Source organism: Lynx rufus, unplaced genomic scaffold (assembly GCF_022079265.1).
Source record: "Lynx rufus isolate CCGP_SWC_20201006 ecotype Redwood Valley unplaced genomic scaffold, mLynRuf1.p SCAF_1, whole genome shotgun sequence".
Lineage (NCBI taxonomy): Eukaryota > Metazoa > Chordata > Mammalia > Carnivora > Felidae > Lynx > Lynx rufus.
In genome coordinates, this window is record NW_025814823.1 from 117,122,360 (window position 1) to 117,147,623 (window position 25,264).

General features: G+C 41.8%; 3 protein-coding genes across 4 annotated transcripts; all 3 read left to right on the forward strand.

The window, feature by feature from the left end:
* The first annotated feature begins 1,221 nt into the window (after positions 1–1,221).
* Positions 1,222–3,615, forward strand: LOC124527317 (protocadherin beta-10-like). Its single transcript, XM_047100517.1, has one exon. The coding sequence runs from the start codon at positions 1,222–1,224 to the stop codon at positions 3,613–3,615; it is 2,394 nt and encodes a 797-aa protein (XP_046956473.1).
* Positions 3,616–10,195: 6,580 nt separating this feature from the next.
* On the forward strand, positions 10,196–12,589 carry LOC124527456 (protocadherin beta-12). The gene has a single exon (XM_047100529.1). It carries the CDS (start codon positions 10,196–10,198, stop codon positions 12,587–12,589), a length of 2,394 nt encoding a protein of 797 aa, XP_046956485.1.
* A 3,999-nt stretch (positions 12,590–16,588) lies between these two features.
* On the forward strand, positions 16,589–20,952 carry LOC124527549 (protocadherin beta-14). 2 transcript variants are annotated; one of them, XM_047100658.1, is made up of 3 exons: positions 16,589–16,615; positions 18,196–18,204; positions 18,586–20,952. In XM_047100658.1, the coding sequence occupies exons 1-3, from the start codon at positions 16,589–16,591 to the stop codon at positions 20,950–20,952; spliced, it is 2,403 nt and encodes an 800-aa protein (XP_046956614.1). The 2 variants fall into 2 exon arrangements, with proteins under 2 accessions (XP_046956614.1, XP_046956684.1); XM_047100728.1 differs by lacking the exons at positions 16,589–16,615; positions 18,196–18,204 and having other exon boundaries at positions 18,556–20,952.
* The last annotated feature ends 4,312 nt before the right edge of the window (positions 20,953–25,264 follow it).

The window sequence follows — 25,264 nt, forward strand, 5'->3', positions numbered from 1 at the left end:
CGATCTCGCAGTCCGGGAGTTCGAGCCCCGCGTCAGGCTCTGGGCTGATGGCTCGGAGCCTGGAGCCTGTTCCCGATTCTGTGTCTCCCTCTCTCTCTGCTCCTCCCTCGTTCATGCTCTGTCTCTCTCTGTCCCAAAAATAAAATAAACGTTGAAAAAAAAAATTAAAAAAAAAATAAAGCTAATATAAGAAAAACAAAGACATATGAAAAAAAGAAACAAGTTGATAAGAATGAGTTAAGTGAAAGAATACAATTTTCAAATGGTATGGATTTAAGGCACAGAAGGTCATTTCATATCCTAGTAAGTAGAGCTTATTTATCCATTCCTTAATATAGCAAGCATTGAGTGTCTGATTTGTGAATTTAAGATGATTAAGGCATCCTTCCATCCTTACATAGGGACAGGGTGACTTGAATAAGGGACAAATTGGCATGAAACAGGAAGCAGTAATATGTACAGAGCAATTATACAAGTTTCTATGGGAGCACAGAGGAGGGAAAGCCTAAACCCTTCCCTCTGGATGATTATATTTAGGCAATATGATTAGATTTTAAGGAAATTGTTGAAGAATGTGTGAAACAAGTTTCTTTTTTCAGTTTGGTCAATGTTTTTGGAAAAGTAAAATCTGTTATTTTGGTCCCAGAGGTCACCACTGTTTTCCACTTTGGTTCATGACATTGCATGGGAGTAGTTTCAGGAGTGAAAGGCCTACTACAGAACTAAATGTAGCACATTGAGGTGGACAGAGTTAACTGCTAGAAACATTTTCCAAGTTTTGAATTTTTAACTTTTCCCATGAATCAGTGAAAAATCTCAACAATGTGAGCAGTATTCTATCTCAACATTACTTTCTACCAAACAAAAGAAAAGAAAAATGAAATACTTAAATGAGCCACTAAAGAAAAAAATTGAAAATACACACACAAATTGGGTAGAGCCATTTGAGTCTGTTGGAGGCCACGCGGTGGCGCTGCAGGCTAAAAAGACAAAAAAAAAAAAAAAATCGACCATGAACTGAGAATGCTGCGGAAGGCATTAACAAAAAGGATCAAGGCAGATGAGCTGGGAGAAAACCTGTACTGGCCCAAGATGGGAAAAGGAAAAAAACCCAGACTCCTGCTACAAATGGCATAGGTCTGGGGGTTGCAACTGCTGGTTCTGTATGCTGGGAGCTGTGATTGTGACCAACATTGACAAAAGACGTGTTCTGAAAAAGCAATGGAGGCTGGAATGTTGTGCTGCCCAAGACAAAGGCAAGTCCTATTTCTCTTTATGTTTGGGGGAGTATCCTTAGCAGGTTCTGGGTTTGGACAATATTCTGTGACAGAGGAAACAGAGAGAGGATCATTTGTGGTTAATCTGGCAAAGGATCTGGGGCTAGGGGACCAGGAATTGGTTTCAAGGGGAGCCCGGGTGGTCTCTGATAACAAACAACACTTGCTCCTGGATCCTCATTCTGGAGATTTGCTCACAAATGAGAAACTGGACCGGGAAAAGCTGTGTGGCCTCACAGAGCCCTGTTTGCTGTATTTCCAAATTTTAATGGAGAACCCCTTTCAGATTTACCGGGCTGAGCTGAGGGTCAGGGACATAAATGATCATTCACCAATGTTTCGGGACAAAGAGACAGTCTTAAAAATATTAGAAAATACAGCTGAAGGGACAGCATTTCGACTAGAAAGAGCAGAGGATTCAGATGGAGGACTTAACGGTATACAAAGCTACATCATCAACCCGAACCCTTTTTTCCATATTAAAATTAGTGACAGTGATGAAGGCATGATATATCCAGAACTAGTATTGGATAAGGCACTGGACCGGGAGAAGCAGCACGAACTCAGTTTAACACTCACGGCACTGGATGGTGGGTCTCCACCCAGGTCTGGGACCACCACAATACGAATTGTGATCCTGGACATCAATGATAATGCTCCCCAGTTTTCTCAGACAATGTATGAGACCCAGGCCCCAGAAAACAGCCCAGTAGGGTCCCTTATTGCAAAAGTCTCTGCAGGAGATATAGATTCTGGAGTCAATGCAGACATATCCTATTCATTTTTTGATGCTTCTGAAGATATTCGAGAAACCTTTCAAATCAATCCTTTTTCTGGAGAAATTGTCCTCATAGTGTTGCTTGATTATGAGCTAGTAAAGTCTTACAAAATAAATATACAGGCAATGGATGGAGGGGGTCTTACTGCAACATGTACCGTCTTGGTGGAAGTATTAGATATCAATGACAATCCCCCAGAACTGATCATGTCATCACTTTCCAACCATGTCGCTGAGAACTCTCCTGAGACGGTACTGGCTGTTTTTAGAATTAAAGACAGAGACTCTGGAGAAAATGGAAAAATGCACTGCTACATTCAAGATAATCTGCCATTCCTTCTGAAACCCTCTGTGGAAAATTTTTACATCCTCATGACAGAAGGAGGGCTGGACAGGGAAAGTCAAGCCGAGTACAATATCACCATCACCGTCACCGACTTAGGGACCCCCAGGCTGAAAACGCAGCACAACATAACCGTGACGGTCTCCGACGTCAACGACAACGCCCCCGCCTTCAGCCAAACCACCTACACCCTGCGCGTCCGCGAAAACAACAGCCCCGCCCTGCACATCGGCAGCGTGAGCGCCACGGACAGGGACTCGGGCGCCAACGCCCAGGTCACCTACTCGCTGCTGCCGCCCGCGGACCCGCAGCTGCCCCTGGCCTCCCTGGTGTCCATCAACGCGGACAACGGGCAGCTGTTCGCGCTCAGGTCCCTGGATTACGAGGCGCTGCAGGCGTTCGAGTTCGGCGTGCGCGCGGCCGACCGCGGCTCGCCCGCGCTCAGCAGCCAGGCGCGGGTGCGCGTGCTGGTGCTGGACGACAACGACAACGCGCCCTTCGTGCTGTACCCGCCGCAGAACGGCTCTGCGCCCTGCACCGAGCTGGTGCCCAGGGCGGCCGAGGCGGGCTACCTGGTGACCAAGGTGGTGGCGGTGGACGGCGACTCGGGCCAGAACGCCTGGCTGTCGTACCAGCTGCTCAAGGCCACGGAGCCCGGGCTGTTCGGCGTGTGGGCGCACAACGGCGAGGTGCGCACGGCCCGGCTGCTGAGCGAGCGCGACGCCGTCAAGCACAGGCTGGTGGTGCTGGTCAGGGACAATGGCGAGCCGCCGCGCTCGGCCAGCGTCACGCTGCACGTGCTGCTGGTGGACGGCTTCTCGCAGCCCTACCTGCCGCTCCCGGAGGTGGCGGCGGCCGAGGCGCGGGCCGACCCGCTCACCGTCTACTTGGTCGTCGCCTTGGCGTCCGTGTCGTCGCTCTTCCTGTTCTCGGTGCTGGTGTTCGTGGCGGTGCGGCTGTGCAGGCGGAGCCGGGCGGCGTCTGCGGGTCGCTGCTCGGCGCCCGAGGGCCACTTTCCGGGCCACCTGGTGGACGTCAGCGGCGCGGGGACGCTGTCGCAGAGCTACCAGTATGAGGTGTGTCTGCGGGGAGGCTCGGGGACCAGTGAGTTCAAGTTCCTCAAGCCCATTATCCCCAATATCCAGGCACAGGACTCTGGGGGGCATAGCGAAGAAAATCCCACCTTTCGAAATAGCTTTGGATTTAACTTAGAGTAAAAATTCTTTTTTATATTTTCACGCACTTTTAAGTGGTGTACAATCATATCAATATCAGTTTAGTTTTAAAATTCCTAGTTATTTTAAGCCTAATTTTAAGTACTATATATCTATGATTTACAATGTCATTTCATCCTTTTTTGCATTTAATCAATAGGTAGCTTTAATTAGCACCCATTTGTAAATAATAGTTTAAGGTTTAATCATTTCAAAATGTACAAGGATGTAGTTATTCTTACCTAGAAAATCGAAATTTGTCTTTTCCTTTTAGTATATTTCATAGACTAATCTCTGTCCTCATCACCTTGTACTTCCTTCATGTCAGCAGACATCCCTCCACTTCTGATCTTCTCTAACATTCTGTTTAATCATGTGAAAAAAAATCATGTCATCTAGCATTTTAAAGATATTTCTCTCTTACTCTGCTCATGAGAAAATGAGAGAGATCATTTTGTGAGTGATATGGGACTACAGTCATATCTTGTAGTCATATTATTATTCCGTTTCCTTTAAATACACTACTCTTACTATTTTCTAGTGTTCACTTTTGCTGACATATGTTAAAAAATAGGTCGTGTCTCTTAATGGCAACAAAATGTAATAACCTGCATGAAAATAAATAAAAGCATTTTGAAAATTTGTGAAGAATATTTGTGGACTGTTGGAAAGGTACTCACTTTTCATTTCATTTTATAAATATATTTTAGTTGTTATGAAATTTTTAAATCACGATGAACTAAAAATCACAAAGAAAAACAATAAATTCTTCAATGTCTGGCCCCTCTTATGGAGTCGTTTCTCTAGAATTGATCATCTTTTGAAGTAATATGTATGGCACTATATCTTAACAGTTTTATACTTTAATCACTCCTTCATATGACAAAAGACGATTTCACTTCCTTACTTTCCAACTAATACACATACAACATTGCATGTGCCCTTTCTCCTGTTCTCCCAATAGAGCTGTCATTTTTTTAGGTTAAACTAGTAGTTTTTAGGTATATTGCAAAAATTACTTCAAAATACACATTAGTGTAATGATTACATTTCTTTTCTTGAAAAACTTAATTCCTAGAGTTGATCCTTGTTTTTACTTGCATCATTTTCTATTTACTATTATTGATTTTTCACATTAAGTCTCATTTCAATAACAATAATTCTCTTAAATATTAAAAAATGCCAGATACCTATTAATTTATTTTAGATCTTTCACCCAGAACCTTTTGTATCTCTGATTCATTAACATTGGTTGTTCTTTTTTTTAATTTTTAGTTTTTATTTAAATTCTGGTTAGTTAACATACAGAGTAAATATTAGTTTCAGATGTAAAATTTAGTGATTCAGTGTTTCCATCCAACACCCAGTGCTCATTGGTACAAGTGCCCTTCTTAATCCTCATCATTTATTTCACCCATCCCCCACCCATCTCCCCTCTGGTAACCATTGGTTTGTTCTCTATAGTTAAGAGTTTGTTTTTTGGTTTTTTTCTCCTATGATCGTTTGTTTTCTTAAATTCCACTTACAAGTGAAATCATATGGTATTTGTCTTTCTCTGACTTATTTCACTTAGCGTAATACTCTTTAGCTCCATCCATGTGTTTGCAAGTGACAAGATTCCACTCTTTTTATGGCTGAGTAATATTCCATTCCATATATACATACACACATACATCTTACTTTATCCATTCATCAGTCAGTGGACACTTGGGCTCTTTCCATAATTAAGCTATTGTTGATAATGCTGCCATAAATATGAGAGTGCATGTATCCCTTCAAATTAGTATTTGTGTATTCATTGGATAAATACCCAGTAGTGCAATTGCTGGATCATAAGGTGGTTCTATTTTTAACTTTTTTAGAAACTTCCACACTGTTTTCTAGAGTGTCTGCACCAGTGTACATTCCCACCAACAGTGTAAGATGGTTCTCTTTTCCCTGTGTCTTCACCAACACCTGTTGTTTGTCTTGTTAATTTTAGCCATTCTGGCTGGTATGAGGTGATATTTCACAGTACTTTTGATTTATGTTTCCTCAATGATGAATGATGGTGAGCTTCTTTTCAGGTGTCTGTTGTCCATCTGAATGTCTTCTTTGGAAAAATGTCTATTCAGTCTTCTGCCCCTTTTTAAACTTTTTTTGGGGGGGTTGAGTTGTATAAGTTCTTTATATATTTTGGATACTAACCCTTTATCAGATATGTCATTTGCAAATATCTTCTCCCATCACTTAGGTTGCCTTTTAGTTTTGTTAATTTTTTCCAACATTGGTTTTTCTAATGGCTGTCACCCTAGAACTTTTTCCTTTATTACTTTCTTGTGTTGGTCCCCTTTTACAAGATCCAATATATTCTTTTTTATTAGTGTATTCCTTACTTAACTAACACACATCTCTCACTAGTTTCATAAAAATGATTCAGAGGAGGTGAAAGTTTTTGACAATTTGCTTAGTAAAGCACTCTTGTTTTTCTTTTGAGTGGTACTTTGGGTGTAAAATTCTAAGTTGAAAATAATTTTCCCTCACATTTTGAAAGCAGTGTTCTTTTTACTGATTGCAATTAGAGTTCCTGTTCAGAATACTGAGTCCCTTCTAATTCTGATCTCTTTTAATGTCACCCCTAGTTTTTCATTCTGGAAGAATCGGAAACTTTTTCTTCATATTCTGAAAATACTCTATTATCACTTATCTATTTATCTGGTCACAGGGGTGTACTCTATTAACATTTAAACTCTCACTTCCAGTTCTGAGAAATTTTCTTGTTATGCTTTTGATAATAAGTTCTCCCTTGAATTTTCTACATTCTCACTTTATCCAGAATTTCGTTAGTTAAATATTGGATCTTCTAGATTGACACACTAAGACACTAAATTTTTTCCTTATTTTCTCTGTCTGTTGCTCTACTTTTTTGGACAATTTATTTTATAATCCAACCTTTATATTTAAGTTTTTCTTTTTGGCTGACTATATTTTTAATAGCTCTTTTGGTTCTCTGAGTGTTTTGCATAGGATCCTTTTGTAGATATGTAAATGTATTATCTTCTCTCATCTATAATTAATTTATTCTTTTAAAATACATTATACACAAAATGCATTATGCAGTAGAAACCGTTACATCCATTATTAAAATGAGAGTGAGTTACAGGGAAGTTAAGAACTTATCCAAGGTTATATAGTTAGTAAGGGGGACTTAAGCCATAATCTATTCTCAATCTTATAGTAAGAACACATACTTCATGAAGTTACTGTTAATATTAAATGAATAAAAGCATATGTGTCACTTAGAACAATGGATATCACAGAGCAAATTTTCAGTAAGTGTTAGCTCTTATGAGATTTTACTACTCTGGGGATATTAGACATTTTTAAAGACTTTCTTCTGTTTTCTCTATTATGTCTATTTCCTCTTGTTTTTGTTTTTGTTTTTGGAGATGGTGGTTTGACCTTGCTATGTCATGTCATAGGTATTTCTTCAAATTTCTTGTGGTCCTGGGCTATCTTTTCATTATTAAGAATGATATTCTCAGGGGCGCCTGGGTGGCTCAGTAGGTTAATCATCGAACTCTTCTTGATTTTGGCTCAGGTCATGATCTCACATGGTTCATGAGTTCAAGCCCCCCATCAGGCTCTGTGCTGACAGTGTGGAACCTGCTTGGGATTCTCTTTCTCCCCTCTCTCTTTGTCCCTACCCCATTTGTGCTCTTTCTATCTCAAAATAAATAAATAAACTTTAAAGAAGGATGATGCTCTCATATTTAAGAGTGATGAGAGGGGCTCCTGTGTCACTCAGATGGCTTAGCCTCTGACTCTCAATTTCGGCTTAGGTCATGATCTCACGGTTGTGGGACTGAGCCCATCCCAGCATCAGTGAAAGAGAGAAAGAGAGAGACAGACAGAGAGACAGAGGAAGGAAGGAAGGAAGGAAGGAAGGAAGGAAGGAAGGAAGGAAGGAAGGAAGTTTGGATGGAAGGACGAAGAGATACCATCCTGTCAGCTCTTTGTGAGTGCGTGAGGCCTGTTGATGGTAGGACTTCACTCTAATGTAACCATGCTAGGATAAGACTATTATCTTGGGAGACCCTTCCGAATATTAGTATGTGTAAATGGTTTTTTATAAGATTTTTTTAATTTTTAAGTAATCTCCACATCTCATGTGGGACTTGAACTCACAACCCAGAGACCAAGAGTTGTATGCTTTACTGACTGAGCCAGCTAGGCGCCCCATTATGTGTAAATCTTTATCTAAGCTTTTCATATTCTCCAGGTTAGAATTCTACAATATCTGCTGTGTGAAGGAAAGTTAGACAGGAGATCAGGTATATACCCAGTGTTCTACAATTGGAGAGTATTGCATGATAAGGGTGATCTGGAAATTTCATCATTCAGGATGCAAAGTTTTGCTTCACCTCCCTATTTTTAGTTTCATGCTTCAACTTTTACTCAGCTTTGCCTAAGGTCTCCGAAACTAGGGGTCATCCCATTTAATTTCTCCAAAGAAGTAACTTCCCATTCTCTGCTTCTGAGATACTTTCCTGTCTATATAGGCTGATGAAATGGTTGGACTATCCAACTTTCCTTTTTAGTTCTCAACTGACTTCAGCTTTCTTACACATGGTTCCTCTAAATCTTGTACCTAAATGGAATACTGTAGGACAAACCCACTAGTTTTGTATGAACATTTCCAATGCAGGCACTTTACATGTTTCTTAGAACTGCTAACTCAATTGCTCTTCTTTCGGCTGTCATCAAAATTTTGGGTGTTCACTTGTGCATTCTTAGTCTTTATGTGTTCATACCACTTTTCCTCTTTTCTGTCATTTTAGTTAGTATTTTATGGGTTTTATGTTTATTTATTTTTGAAAGAGAGTACAATTGGGGATGGGGCAGAGGGGGGGACAGGATCTGAAGCAGGCTCTGCACCGACAGCAGAGATTTGAGGCTCAAACTCACAGAAATAGGATGCTCAACTGACTGAGCCACCCAGGAGCCCCTTAGTGAGTATTTTTAAAGGAGGGAGAATAACTAAGAGTAGTCAACCCACCTACTTTTCTATTTCTACCCTTGTAGTGGTCAATTTTTCAATAACGTATCTATCTTACATTTTTTTTTAATTTTTTTTCAACGTTTTTATTTATTTTTGGGACAGAGAGAGACAGAGCATGAACGGGGGAGGGGCAGAGAGAGAGGGAGACACAGAATCGGAAACAGGCTCCAGGCTCCGAGCCATCCGCCCAGAGCCTGACACGGGGCTCGAACTCACAGACCGCGAGATCGTGACCTGGCTGAAGTCGGATGCTTAACCGACTGTGCCACCCAGGCGCCCCAATCTTACATTTTTTAAATGTAATTTGAACTTAACATTTTTAGATGCAAATTTTTTAGATCCCTCCTTAATCCATTTTTGAGAGCATTTTTGAGATCATTGAATTTATAGCATCTATTCCAAACAATTTCCCTCCTTATGTAGCAACCTTTCACTTTGGCTAGGACTCAGACCACCCAAAGCTTCCGAGGTGGTCCCAGACAGTTAAAGCAAGGCCAAAGATGGGTCTTCAGATTCTGAGACTAAAATCTCCACGTTATAATTCTCTGCCTCATGAAATAATGATTGCTTCAATAGCAGGTATACGATCTTAATTAGTCTAATCAGAGTAAAACTAAGTTTTGCTCTATTACTGGGAATGGGAATCTCTTGTGGGGCGGAAAATGAAAGCAGGTGACCATAGTTGTAGGTGGAATAAATCTTGTGAACCTAAGGGAAGGTGGCTTTAGGAGTAAGCCTGCTTTAAACAAAACTAGCATGTTTGTGTACTTATTAAATACTTTGGTAAATTATGAGAAGCTGGAACTAAATTATGACTTTACATAATGCGTTCCACCCCAATATTTTACTTCATTTTCTCCCAGTTCACAGTTCACTGCTGTTAAGGAAATCTACAGAGATGCCTTCTTGTACTATAATAACTATTTGTGTTCCATCTTACAGTTTATCCAATTTCATATCCTCTGAGAAGACTCTCAAAGTGACTCATGTATACTTTCCCTTTGCATTACAACCGAAAGAAGGCCAAGTAATGATGCAATCTTCTTTCAGGTTTTCAGTCCTCTCAGAAATACTACAAACTTCTGGGGGCCAGGAATCACATCTTGTTTTTAAAACAATACTAACAACATCAGAAACTGTAAAGAGTAGAAAACAATTCTTATGGAAGATAGAATATATTTTTAATCACTACACACAATGAGTAAAACAACATTTGTTTCTAAAGGGACATTTATATTAGTGGAATTTAGGTAGCTTTCATCTAACTGAAAACCTGTGGAGACGCATGGTGGCGCTGCAGGATAACATCGCGCCGGGGGAAAAGAAACTGAATTGGATGATGTTCTGGACCCTGTTACCCAGTGCGCACAGAGCGTTGGGAAGACAAAAAGAACACACCTTCAAAGGGCGAACTACAAGCTATTCAACGGGGTTAAAATCCTTAGGCCTCCGAAGATTCGACGGACATTATCAGAGGCACATTTCCCAGAACTGCGAAGGGTAGCTGAAGCGATTCTGCAGGAAGCTTTCAGGAAAGGAGCTATGGAGAACGGAAGAGCAGACACTCTGCAGATAAGGCAAGTCCTGCTTCTCTTTGTTTTGCTAGGAATATCTCAGGCGGGTTCCGAGTCTGGGCGCTTTTCTGTGGCAGAGGAAATGCAGAGTGGGAGCTTTGTAGGCAACTTGGCAAAGGACCTGGGAGTAGAAGTGGGTGAGCTGTTCTCAAGGGGGGCTCAGGTGGTCTCTAATGATAACAAAAACCGTTTGCAGCTGGACAAAAACACCGGGGATTTGCTCTTAAGCGAATCGCTAGACCGGGAGGAGCTCTGTGGCTCCACTGAGCCTTGTGTGCTGCATTTCCAGGTATTAATGAAAAACCCTTTGCAGTTTTTACGCATTGAGCTCCAGGTCACGGACATAAATGACCACTCTCCCATATTCTTAGAAAAAGAAATGCTCCTAGAAATCCCAGAGAATAGTCCTGTTGGTGCTGTGTTCTTACTAGAAAGTGCGAAGGATTTAGATGTAGGAATCAATGCTCTGAAGAACTACATGATAAGCCCCAACTCTCATTTCCACATTAAAATACGAGTCAATCCGGACAATAGGAAATACCCAGAGTTGGTTCTGGACAAGGCACTGGATTATGAAGAGCAGTCGGAGCTCAGTTTCATCCTTACTGCTCTGGATGGTGGGTCTCCACCTAGGTCTGGGACTGCAACTGTCCGGGTGGTGGTTGTGGACATTAATGACAACTCCCCCGAGTTTGAGCAACCATTTTATGAGGTGAAGATTCCAGAGAATAGCATATTAGGCTCACTCATTGTCACCGTCTCAGCTTGGGATTTAGACTCAGGAAAAAATGGAGAAATATCATATTCTTTCTCCCATGCCTCAGAAGATATTCGCAAGACATTTGAAATTAATCAAAAGTCTGGAGAAGTCAGTTTAACAGCATCCATGGATTTTGAAACAATTGAATCATATTCAGTAATCATTCAAGCTACAGATGGGGGAGGTCTCTTTGGAAAATCAACAGTCAGAATTCAGGTGATGGATGTGAATGACAATGCTCCTGAAATAGCCATATCGTCAATTACCAGTCCAATCCCAGAAAATTCGCCTGAGACTGTGGTTATGGTTTTTAGCATCCGAGACAGAGACTCTGGGGACAATGGGAGGATGATTTGTTCTATCCCAGAAGACCTCCCTTTCATGCTAAAATCTTCAGTTGAGAATTATTACACTTTGGAAACGGAGAAAATGCTGGATAGAGAGAGCCAGGCCGAGTACAACATCACCATCACCGTCACCGACTTAGGGACCCCCAGGCTGAAAACGCAGCACAACATAACCGTGACGGTCTCCGACGTCAACGACAACGCCCCCGCCTTCAGCCAAACCACCTACACCCTGCGCGTCCGCGAGAACAACAGCCCCGCCCTGCACATCGGCAGCGTGAGCGCCACGGATAGGGACTCGGGCGCCAACGCCCAGGTCACCTACTCGCTGCTGCCGCCCGCGGACCCGCAGCTGCCCCTGGCCTCCCTGGTGTCCATCAACGCGGACAACGGGCAGCTGTTCGCGCTCAGGTCCCTGGATTACGAGGCGCTGCAGGCGTTCGAGTTCGGCGTGCGCGCGGCCGACCGCGGCTCGCCCGCGCTCAGCAGCCAGGCGCGGGTGCGCGTGCTGGTGCTGGACGACAACGACAACGCGCCCTTCGTGCTGTACCCGCCGCAGAACGGCTCTGCGCCCTGCACCGAGCTGGTGCCCAGGGCGGCCGAGGCGGGCTACCTGGTGACCAAGGTGGTGGCGGTGGACGGCGACTCGGGCCAGAACGCCTGGCTGTCGTACCAGCTGCTCAAGGCCACGGAGCCCGGGCTGTTCGGCGTGTGGGCGCACAACGGCGAGGTGCGCACGGCCCGGCTGCTGAGCGAGCGCGACGCCGTCAAGCACAGGCTGGTGGTGCTGGTCAGGGACAATGGCGAGCCGCCGCGCTCGGCCAGCGTCACGCTGCACGTGCTGCTGGTGGACGGCTTCTCGCAGCCCTACCTGCCGCTCCCGGAGGTGGCGGCGGCCGAGGCGCGGGCCGACCCGCTCACCGTCTACTTGGTCGTCGCCTTGGCGTCCGTGTCGTCGCTCTTCCTGTTCTCGGTGCTGGTGTTCGTGGCGGTGCGGCTGTGCAGGCGGAGCCGGGCGGCGTCTGCGGGTCGCTGCTCGGGGCCCGAGGGCCACTTTCCGGGCCACCTGGTGGACGTCAGCGGCACGGGGACGCTGTCGCAGAGCTACCAGTACGAGGTGTGTCTGCGGGGAGGATCTGGAACCAATGAATTCAAGTTCTTGAAGCCGATTATCCCGAACCTCCCACCCCAGTGCTCTGGGAAAGAAACGGAAGAAAATCCTACCTTCCGCAATAGCTTTGGGTTCAATATATAGTGACATAAGTAGCTTTTATATTCCACATATGACACTTTGTGTTGTCCCTTCCAAATCAATGCTATTTCCCCTAGTTTGTGTGTATTTTATTTCAACGTTTATTTATTTTTGGGACAGAGAGAGACAGAGCATGAACGGGGGAGGGGCAGAGAGAGAGGGAGACACAGAATCGGAAACAGACTCCAGGCTCTGAGCCATCAGCCCAGAGCCTGACGCGGGGCTCCAACTCCGGACCGCGAGATCGTGACCTGGCTGAAGTCGGACGCTTAACCGACTGCGCCACCCAGGCGCCCCAAGTTTGTGTGTATTTTAAATTGTATTCAGTGTACATTTATACTGTCACAAATTCTACCCATTTTTACTTTTAAGAGAATGTTTATCTTCGTGATTGTAATGAGATGGTAATTTATTTTGTAATCCAAGGCGTCTTAATGTGTAATGAGTTTGCGTCCTTAGGTTATAACCAAATCACTTTTTGTCCATGACCCTCTCTCCAGTTGAATTTTGAACTTTCACCCACAATTATGCTTATGGTAAAATAAAGCAGACCATTTTCAGAGTATTTCAAGTGTGCAAGTATTTCTTCATTCTTTCTTGCATTTTTTTTCTTGCGGTGTAGTAATGGTTACTATTCAGAAATGTAATTTTTGTTTCCTTAAATTCACTGCATTTATATTAACATTTAAAAATGTTTATTGCTGCTTAAAATACATCTGAAAAATCATGTCCTTAATAGAATTGTAAGTGTAATCACCTTGTTAGAAAGGGCCAGAGCCAAATTTTTAGCATCTCTTCTTCATGCATCTTGGAGAGTGATTGTGAAAGCATATCAATATTGTGGCTACCCAGAGAGTCTTGGAATATGAAGTTATAATTTTCCAGATTTCTTGTTGATATTGCAAAGCTATGATACAATCCACTTGAATCCATCTGAATAATTATTTGTATAGCATAAAGTGGACTGTGTGCTAATATTTATAATTTTTGCTTTCTGTATCCTCCCAGAATCACACACACACACACACTGGGCACCAATTTCTTTTTTTTTAATTCATTTTTAAGTCCTCTCTACACCTAACGTGGGGCTTGAACTCATGACTCAAGATGAAGAGTTGCACACTTTACCGACTGAGCCAGCCAGTGCTCCTGGGTACTAATTTCTAAACGTAAAATGACAGCCAACAGAAAAGTTATGTTGTATATATTATGTAATATACAAACATAATAGAAAGAAATGTTTTGTAAATAATTATTAGATTTTTTATGAAGTCTGAAATTGCCCATATTATTCCATTCTCAATTTTCAAGCATGGTTATGATCCACTAAAGTGATTTCATGACCCTACTAATAATGGACTGTAATCCAAAGTGTGAAAACCACTTTTCTCAGAAATATATGTAAGTATTTGGAGAGCATTGGAAATATCAAAAATAATCCTTTAAGGTTCTAATTCAAAACATTTTTTTTTTTCGAACACATTGTAAGAGAAAGTTTTGTCTAATGCAGCACAGGTACCAACAAACCACTCTTGGCTTTAGTAATGTGACTACATTACAGAAGAGAAAGCTTTCATTGTTGGGGCAAGAGTTTGCCAGTGAATCTCATCAATAAGCCCAAAGTCTATACATTGTGGAAGGAAAGTGTAGAGAAACAAAATGAGTGAGGCTATTGAGGAAAGGAAGTGTGTGTGTGAGAGAGAGAGTAGGCACAGAAAGGATGAAATGGGTGAGGGTGAGGAAAATGATTGTTCTGTTACCTCTAGTACCTCTAGAATCAGTGCCAGAAACTGCCTCTTTAATAAATTTAAAAACTTTATCTTATCAATTAGCAGGGCTAGGTATTAGTTAATGTCGGGAAGCAGAATCTCTTGCTCTAGCATATCCAAAATAATGTTCACACTTTCTGAAAGCTACAATTTCACTACCAGTTCTTCTGAACTGCATGAACTGATTCATAATGCTTTCAATTCAAGACAAATGGAGGGAACAGAAGTTTCTTCTGCAGGCTAATTAAATTCTAATTTCCTATTTTTAGAAGTGGAACTAGGAGCAAGTTCTTTCCTCCCCTAAATGAAAGCTGCTTTACATAGAGAACAAAGATTCATAAAAAAAATTATAAAGTAAAGTATTAAGATTACCTCCTCTCTTGGGGTACCTGGGTGGCTCAGTTGGTTAAGTGTCTGACTTTAGCTCAAGTCGTGATCTCATTGTTTTTTTTTTTTTAATTTTTTTTTTCAACGTTTATTTATTTTTGGGACAGAGAGAGACAGAGCATGAACGGGGGAGGGGCAGAGAGAGAGGGAGACACAGAATCGGAAACAGGCTCCAGGCTCCGAGCCATCAGCCCAGAGCCCGACGCGGGGCTCGAACTCACGGACCGCGAGATCGTGACCTGGCTGAAGTCGGACGCTTAACCGACTGCGCCACCCAGGCGCCCCACAAATCAGCATTTTAAATAAGTTCAAATTTCCCTAGGTTTAAAAAAAAACCCTACTGAGTCTCAAAACTCCTCCAGAGACTATCAATTTTTTTTCTTTGGAGCTAAATTTGAAAGGATTGTCATCTTTACTTCCTTATCCTTCTCTCTTTTCAACCAAGTGCAATCTGATTTTCATTGTGACCATTCTAAACCGCTACTGTAAAAGTGATTGAAGATTTCTGTACAAGTTAGATAAGGTTATACTGCTGAACAAAGCAGTACAATTACATAGTGGCTTGTAAAAGTGTGTATCTCCTTAAAACAGTTCAAGTGTAAATGACTAGGTATATGAGGCAGCTTTGCTCATTACAGTCCTTTGTTCCAAGTAATTGCTCCTACATTTCCTACTGCAATGTCATAATCTGCATGACTGTAGCTGAGTCACTGCCACATCTAGGTTCTAGTTGGCTGGGAGGGAGGAAACACATCCAGATGTCTTCTATTCTAGACCTAGGAGTGGCAAACAAAAATTCTATTCACAATGTTAGTGAGAACTTAATTCAATTGGCCATGCCTAACTACAAGGGAGACTGGGACTGGCAACTATGAATAGCCAATGTGCCTGGGTATGGGGAACAGGTTGCCTGTTCTATAAAGGGAACAGGTTTTGGCAGACATCTATTAGAATCCTCCACAATGACCATCTTCTTAATCCAAGGAATCATTTCAACATTCATTTCTTGAGTTTACTGAAGAATTTGCTACCATTGATCTTCCTCATATCCTTGAAATGCTATTTGCTTTTGGTTTCATGATTCTCAACTCTGAGCTGTCTTTGTCTTTTAAAAGATACTTTATTTCCCCTCTCCTCTAATGAAGGTGTTTTTTTCAGACTTTTGCCTCTTCTGTTGTTACCTGACATACTTTTGCTTGATTATCTTAGAATTCTCATGGTTTCAACCACCATATACATGCTGGTGAAACCCAAAGTCCATATCTACCCCAGTTTATATTCTATATATAATTACATACAGCTCCACATAGGGACATGCATGTGCGAACACTTACACATATCTCCCAAAGGCATTCATGTTAGTATCAGCATGTACAAAATTGACTTCAGCTTTTTCTACTTCAGTCTTTTTTGTTCTTCAGTGTTCTCTGTCTTAGGGAATGACACAACTAACCATCCAGTTGCCAAGTCCAGAAGTGTGTTAATCATCCTTGATTCTTTCCTTTTTTTTCTCCACATGCAACCTATCAGTGACCAGATCCTAAGTATCTTTCTAAGCATCCCTCTTCTCTCCATCCACACCAGCATTACTTTTTTTTTTTCAACGTTTATTTATTTTTGGGACAGAGAGAGACAGAGCATGAACGGGGGAGGGGCAGAGAGAGAGGGAGACACAGAATCGGAAACAGGCTCCAGGCTCTGAGCCATCAGCCCAGAGCCCGACGCGGGGCTCGAACTCACGGACCGCGAGATCGTGACCTGGCTGATGTCGGACGCTTAACCGACTGCGCCACCCAGGCGCCCCTCCCTTTTTTTTTTAAACAACAAACATTTATTTCTCACAGTTATGGAGGCTGGGAAGTCCAAGGTCAGGGTGTAAGCAGATTCTATGTCTGGTGAGTCAACTTCCTAGTGGTTCTCTTCTTGCTGTGTCCTCACAAGGGAGCTCTCTAGGATCTCTTTTATAAGGTCACTAATCCCACCCATGAGAGCTCCAACCTAATGACCAAATCACCTCCCAATGGCCTTACCTCTCCAAATAACATCATACTGGGGATTAGGTTTAAACATGTGAATTTGGGGGAACAAAAACATTTAGTATCAGTTTCCTTTATATTTTAAATATAATTTATTATCAAGCTAACAAACAGTGTATACAGTGTGCTCTTGGTTTGTGGGGGTTGGGGGGTAGATTCCCATGATTCATCGCTTACATACAATACCCAGTGCTCCCCCCAGTCTCATTTTTAAATTATCCCCTTCTATGGTTTAAAGTTCAGGGCATATTTAACTTCTTTCTGTTCTTCAAAAGGTCTGCCGGAAACACTCCTTCTCCTGGCTAGCTCCTTCAGATCACAACTTATAGTTTACTACCTTAGGAAAGCTTTCACTGATGTTCAAAAATCTGGGCTAGACTTTATTTTTTAGTAGGTACTTAACTAGCACTTACTAGCAATTTTGTAAATATTAATTCATTTGATTCCTACTATAATAATCCTAGGAGGTAAATACCATTATCACCCCTATTTTACGGGTAAGGAAACAGAGGTACATTACTTGTCTAAGACTGAAGATATTGAATGGTAGAAGTAGGATTCAAATGTAAATATTTTGGTTCCAGAATCCATGTTCATATGCTATGCTGCCTCCTAGGTACAAGATGGCCCTTCTAGGTATTTCTCTATTACTCTTTACCTATGAATACATTGTGAAATATTTTAATAATGTGTCTGCCAAATTTTCAGCCAGTGAACTCCATAAAGACAAGGACTAAATCTATTTTATTTATTCCACATTCTTACATGTAAATTAAATTTTTTAAAATGTTTATTTATTTATTTTGAGAAAGAGAAACAGAGCACAGGCAGGGGAGGGGCAGAGAGAGAAGGAGAGGAAGAATCGTGAGAAGGCTCTACACTGTCAGTGCAGAGCCCGATGTGGAGGCTGGATCCTGCAAACGGTGAGATCATGACCTGAGCTGAAATCAAGAGCTGGAGGCTTAACTGACTGAGTCACCCAGGTGCCCCACATGTATATTTTTAAAATATGTGAGAAAAAGGTAATGACATTACTAACTATAGTTAACTGAATTCAAAAGTATTTACAAGAGTAAAGGAGATAGTATATTTGAAATTCTCAAGAAATGGCCTAAATAAAATATTATTTCTTCAATTCAGGACATCTTTCTTCCCAACCTCCCTTCAGTTCAAGACATTTTAATAGAGTCTTCTTGTCAGCATTCAAAACAGCACTAATTAAATGCCCTGTATAGACTTTGTTTGGATCGTGATTCAAACAAACCAACAGTAAAAAACATTTTGGAGAAAAATGAGGAATACCAAACACAGACTGAGTATAAAGTATATCAAGGAATTATTGCTAAATTTGCTGGTTTTAATAGTGGTATCGTATTTATATTTTAAAGCCTTTATCTATTAGAGATACTTGGTGAAGTATTTAGAGGTGAAGATATATGATGTCTGGGATTTGCTTTAAAATACTCCAGAGGTATTCATGAATTAATTTGTTGAAAGAAAACAAAAATTTTTTAAAAATTCATGGAAACACATGGTGGCGCTGTAGGATAAGATGAAATCAGTGCATGGACAACACTGTGGGCTCCATTATTCAGGGAACAGAGAACATCCAAGCCACTGAGAAGAGAGGGAGTAAAGGAGCTTCATCTACTAAAGCTGCTGGAGGACTATATACTCTCTGGGGGGGGGGGGATCTTATTTTTTAAAATTCAGCTTCAGCTTCCAAAATTAGGGCTGAACTTAAATTTTTCTACAAAAGAGGTTGCTGGAAGGAGCCATGGAGATCAAAGGGGTGCTCGCTCTGCAGAAAAGGCAAGTCCTGATTCTCTTTGTTTTGCTGGGATTATCTCAGGCGGGTCCTGAATCGGTGCGATATTCAGTGGCAGAGGAAACAGAAGTTGGTTCTTTTGTGGCAAATCTTGCAAGGGATCTAGGGCTTGGGGTGGAGGAGCTGTCCTCACGGGAGGCCCGGGTAGTGTCTGATGATAATGAAAAGCACTTACAACTTGATTTACTGACGGGGGATTTGCTCCTAAATGAGAAAGTGGACCGAGAAGAGCTCTGTGGCTTCACCGAGCCGTGTGTGCTACACTTTCAGATGGTATTGGAAAATCCTTTAGAGTTTTTTCGGGGTGAGCTGCATGTCAAAGACATAAATGATCACTCCCCTATGTTTCTGGACAAGGAAATACTTATTAAAATATCAGAAAGTACCAGTAGTGGAACCACATTCCTAATGGAGAGTGCCCAAGATTTGGATGTAGGAACCAACAGTCTCCAAAACTACACACTTAGCCCTAATTCTCATTTCTACATTAAAATTCGAGACAGTGGTGATGGAAAGATATACCCAGAACTGGTCCTGGACAGAGCATTAGATCATGAGGAGGAGCCTGAGCTCACATTAACACTCATAGCACTGGATGGTGGATCTCCACCCAGGACTGGAACAACTTTGGTTCTCATCAAGGTCTTGGACATCAATGACAATGCCCCTGAGTTTGCTCAGAGGCTCTATGAAGTACATGTCCTGGAGGACACACCTGCTGGCTCCTGGATTATCACCATTTCTGCTAAGGATATGGATTCAGGAAATTATGGGAAAATATCATACACATTTTTGCATGCATCAGAAGATATTCGTAAAACATTTGAAATCAATCCAATATCTGGGGAGGTTCACTTGAGATCATGCCTGGATTTTGAAGTAATACAGTTCTACACTATAAATATTCAGGCAACAGATGGTGGGGGTCTTTCAGCAGAATGCAGTCTTCTGGTTAAAGTAGTAGATATAAATGATAATACACCAGAAGTGACCATCTCATCATTTACAAAGACAGTTCCAGAGAACGCCTCAGAGACTCTGGTTGCTCTTTTCAGCGTCCGAGACCAAGACGCTGGGGACAATGGGAGGATGGTTTGCTCTATTCAAGACGAGCTCCCTTTTTTTCTGAAACCAACCTTCAAGAACTTTTTCACTCTAGTTTCGGAAAAAGCACTGGACAGAGAGACAAGATCTGAGTACAACATCACCATCACCGTCACCGACTTGGGGACCCCCAGGCTGAAAACGCAGCACAACATAACCGTGACGGTCTCCGACGTCAACGACAACGCCCCCGCCTTCAGCCAAACCACCTACACCCTGCGCGTCCGCGAAAACAACAGCCCCGCCCTGCACATCGGCAGCGTGAGCGCCACGGACAGGGACTCGGGCGCCAACGCCCAGGTCACCTACTCGCTGCTGCCGCCCGCGGACCCGCAGCTGCCCCTGGCCTCCCTGGTGTCCATCAACGCGGACAACGGGCAGCTGTTCGCGCTCAGGTCCCTGGATTACGAGGCGCTGCAGGCGTTCGAGTTCGGCGTGCGCGCGGCCGACCGCGGCTCGCCCGCGCTCAGCAGCCAGGCGCGGGTGCGCGTGCTGGTGCTGGACGACAACGACAACGCGCCCTTCGTGCTGTACCCGCCGCAGAACGGCTCTGCGCCCTGCACCGAGCTGGTGCCCAGGGCGGCCGAGGCGGGCTACCTGGTGACCAAGGTGGTGGCGGTGGACGGCGACTCGGGCCAGAACGCCTGGCTGTCGTACCAGCTGCTCAAGGCCACGGAGCCCGGGCTGTTCGGCGTGTGGGCGCACAACGGCGAGGTGCGCACGGCCCGGCTGCTGAGCGAGCGCGACGCCGTCAAGCACAGGCTGGTGGTGCTGGTCAGGGACAATGGCGAGCCGCCGCGCTCGGCCAGCGTCACGCTGCACGTGCTGCTGGTGGACGGCTTCTCGCAGCCCTACCTGCCGCTCCCGGAGGTGGCGGCGGCCGAGGCGCGGGCCGACCCGCTCACCGTCTACTTGGTCGTCGCCTTGGCGTCCGTGTCGTCGCTCTTCCTGTTCTCGGTGCTGGTGTTCGTGGCGGTGCGGCTGTGCAGGCGGAGCCGGGCGGCGTCTGCGGGTCGCTGCTCGGCGCCCGAGGGCCACTTTCCGGGCCACCTGGTGGACGTCAGCGGCACGGGGACCTTGTCGCAGAGCTACCAGTATGAGGTGTGTCTGACGGGAGACTCGGGGACCAATGAGTTTAAATTTCTGAAGCCAATTATCCCCAGCCTTCCCGTCCCTGACACTGGTAGGAATATAGGGGGAAATGAGAACTTTAGGAATAGCTTTGGATTCAACATTCAATAAAATTACTTTAAACTTTGAATCTTTTGTTATTCTTGACAATCTGTGGATACTTTTTGCCAGTCTATAATGAATATTAGGCTGTACTATAGTTGCATGCACTATCACTTCTTGTGCTCTCCTTATAGTTGCTTTGAAAATCTTTATTAGTGGTCATAAAGAAATGGAAATATAATCTGTGTTTTCTGTTTTTTTACACTTATTTGGTCATAAATATTATATTAACAGAGTTATTAGTAATTTTTTGTTTTGATAATGGTGTGATTTTGCAAGATAATGTTACTAATTATTTGGAGGTACAAACTGATGTATTAAGAGTGAATGCTCCTATATATGTGATTGACTACTAGACATTACATTAAATCATAAAGAAAAAATAAAAAGTGCTGTTGGATCGGGGTGGAAGCATATTGGATTTTATTGCACTATTCACTTTGCAAAGTTTCATCATAAAGTTTAAAAAATGATACTCCTCCATATTCAGTACGTAGGATACCTTATTTGCTTGCTTTTTGTAGTGTTTTTCAAGAATTCACTTTATGACAAAATAAAAGTGACCACATTGAAAATTATTGATTTCTTAAGTAAGTTTCCTTTGTTGTTCTTGTTAAGCTGTTGTGGGGAAGGAGCCTTATAATGCTGTGGGCCTTGATGTCACTGTTTTGTTTTCTTAAATACCATGTTTGCTTTTTTATAGTTTATGATTTAACTAGAATGTAGGTCATGGTATCATCCTGGGTATGATAATAACTCTCCTTCAGAAGAGTACAGAGAAACTTCTTAAGAAATTGAAATGAAAATTCAAACTGTTAAAGAAATGAATGAGGTTCGCTTTTCTATTGATTTGTAAGAGTAAATATAAAAAATCTTACATACTTTGTGGTCTCTCTCAGATATCCACAAAGAAGGAATGCGTCTGTATTTATGGTTTATAGATATCTCATGGTATTACAGATTATGTCTCTAACATAGAGTAGACAGTTTAATGGAAGATTATAGGTAGAGATTTTCATAGCTATAATGCAATGTGGATATAGAGCTAGTGTACCTTACATTTTTGTAATTTCTCTCTTAAAATTAGATATTATAGATTAGATGGTCTAATAAAATGGAATTTGACATTGTGAAATGGGTGAAACAAATACCAATTTCCTTAGGAATTTTTTTCTTTCCTTCATTAAATTTTTACTTATTTTGTGTTGCAATAGGTATTTACTAGTTGTGAGAATTTCATATAAATAGATATTTAAACAGTAAAATCTTGAAAAACAATGTTTGGGCCCTCTTAATCCCTCAGACTCATAAGAAGTAAATCTTATGCTTCTTACACACTAATAAGAATAGATAAGAACAGAATAACCTATTTGAATAATGTGGGAACAAATTTGTAGACTACCAGATAGAGTAGAAGAGAATAGAATCCAGGGTCAGATCCTTTTATATGAGAACTTGGTCTCTTTTTTTTAATTCCAAGATTTTTTATTTAAATTCAAGTTAGTTAACATATACTGTAGTATTGGTTTCAGGAGTAGAATTTAGTGATTCATCACTTACATGTTGTTACCCACTACTCATCCCAACAAGTGGCCTCCTTAATGCCCATTGCCCATTTAGCCCTTATCCTCATCCACCTCCCCTCCAGCAACCTTCATCAGTTTGTTCTCTATATTTAAGAGTCTTTTATGGTTTGCCTCCCTCTCTGTTTTTATCTTATTTTATTTTTCCTTCCCTTCCCCTATGTTCATCAGTTTTTCTTAAATTCCACATGTGAGTGAAATCATAGTATTTTTCTTTCTGTGACTGACTTATTTTGCTTAGCATAATACACTCTAGCTCCATCCACATCTTTGCAAATGGCAAGATTTTATTCTTTTGATAGTTGTGTAATATTGCACATCTTCTTTATCCATTCATAAGTCAATGGACATTTGGGCTCTTTCCATAATTTGGCTATTGTTCATAGTGCTGCTATAAACATTGGGGTGTATGTGCTCCTTTGGATCAGTAGTTTTGTATCCTTTGGATAAATACCTAGCAGTGCAATTGCTGAGTTATAGGGTAGTTCTATCTTTAATTTTCTGAGGAACCCTCACACTATTTTCTAGAGTAGCTGTACCAGGTCATGTTCCCACCAACATTGTAAGAGGGTTCCCTTTTCTCTCCATCCTTGCCAACTTTTATTGTTTCCTGAGTTGTTAATTTTAGCCATTCTGACAGATGGGACATAGTATCTCATTGCAGTTTTGACTTGTATTTCCCAGATGATGAGTCATGTTGACCATCTTTTCATGTGTCTTAGCTATTTGTATGTCTTATTTGGAGAAATGTCTGTTCATGTCTTCTGCTAATTCTTAACTGGATTATTTATTTTTGGCCATGTTGAGTTTGATTAAGAGAACTTGGTTGTAGTAGGGGAGGTGTTAAAATCACTAGGAGGTAGGAGCAAGTCCTATTACTTAGAAAATGTTATTGGGAAAATTGGGTCACTATATAAAGAAAATCCTGATCTCATGCCATATAAGAATAAACTTTATATGGATCTAAGAGGTTAAAGTATTTTAATTGAGAAAATGTAATAAATCTAGGTAAAAATATATTTATGACCATACTATTAGTTTGAATTTCTTAAACAAGGCTTTAAAAGTACAAAATAAAGATGAAAGTTGACAAATATTTCTATCTCAGAACTAGAGGACAGCATAGGCAAGATAAAAGACAGGTAGAAGCTACTTCCAGCAGTTTACCTGAGAAGGATTAATATTCAGATTATTCAAATAATTATTGCAGATAAGCAAAAATCAAAAAGTCGAGAGACAATAAGATTTTTTTTTAATTTTTTTTCTTCAACGTTTTATTTATTTTTTTGGGGACAGAGAGAGACAGAGCATGAACGGGGGAGGGGCAGAGAGAGAGGGAGACACAGAATCGGAAACAGGCTCCAGGCTCTGAGCCATCAGCCCAGAGCCTGACGCGGGGCTCGAACTCACGGAGTGCGAGATCGTGACCTGGCTGAAGTCAGACGCTTAACCGACTGCGCCACCCAGGCGCCCCTGAGACAATAAGATTTTTTAAAGGATAAAGGGAAAAGAAATTTTAAAAAGGGAAACTTAAGTCTGAAAAGAACTTGAAATGATGCTTGACCTCATTAGTTGGTGAAAAAACATACTACAATAAGACACTAGTTTACACCCATTGCATGCGTAAAAATGAGAAATTTGCATAATATCAAGTGGAACAACAGGAAATCACATGTACAACCCACTTTGAGAGATTTTCATAGGACTTAATGAAATTTAGAATGAATATACCCTCTGATTCAGGAATTCTACTTCGGGTAAATAAGACAGAAAATTCTTTCATTTTTAATTGAAGTATAGTTGACACACAATGTTATAAGTTTAAGAGGTATAAGCCAGAAAATTTCTTTCACGGCTTCACAAATGATATATATAAGAATGTTCATCTTGGGAATCAATACCAAGAATAGGAGTCAATCCTACATATCCATCAGTGAAACAACTGATAAATGTGGAAAAGGTTTCTGAAGGATATTTTATTTTTTATTTTATTAGTTTTTTTAGTGTTTATTTTATTTTTGAGAGAGAGAGAGAGAGAGACAGAGCGTGAGCGGGAGAGGGGCAGAGAGAGAGGGAAACACAAAATCTGAAACAGGCTTCCAGGCTCTGAGTTGTCAGCACAGAGCCTGATGCAGGGCTCGAACCCACGAACTGCGAGATCATGACCTGAGCTGAAGTTGGACGTTTAACCGAATGAGCCACCCAGTCACCCCTAAATCCCAAATACTTTAAAGTTTATTTTTATTTATTTATTTTGAGAGAAACAGAGGCAGCATGAGTCAGGGAGGGGCAGAGAGAGAATCCCAAGCAGGTTCTGAGTTGCCAATGCAGGCCTTGACGTGGGGCTTATCTCATGAACCATGAGATCATGACCTGTGCCAAAATCAAGAGTCAGACACTTAACTGACTGAGCCACCGAGGCACCCCCCCCCAGATATTTTGAAAGGAAGAAAGATACTGAAGTTTATGGCACAGTGCCATACGTATCTATGTAATACATAATATCTTATATATTTATAAATATATAAATAAGCATATTGGAGGGAGAGAAATAAGGAAGAAATGCAGGAAAGAAGATGTGTTTAAAGCAGAATAAGGGACACAGAAGTGGGAGATATACCAATGTCAATGACAGAGAATGTGTCTTCCAAGAGATTGTTTTAATTGATTGCAGCATTATAGAGTTGATTTAGTATTGATTAGTTGAAGTTGGTAAAAAATGCATATTATTTCTCTAT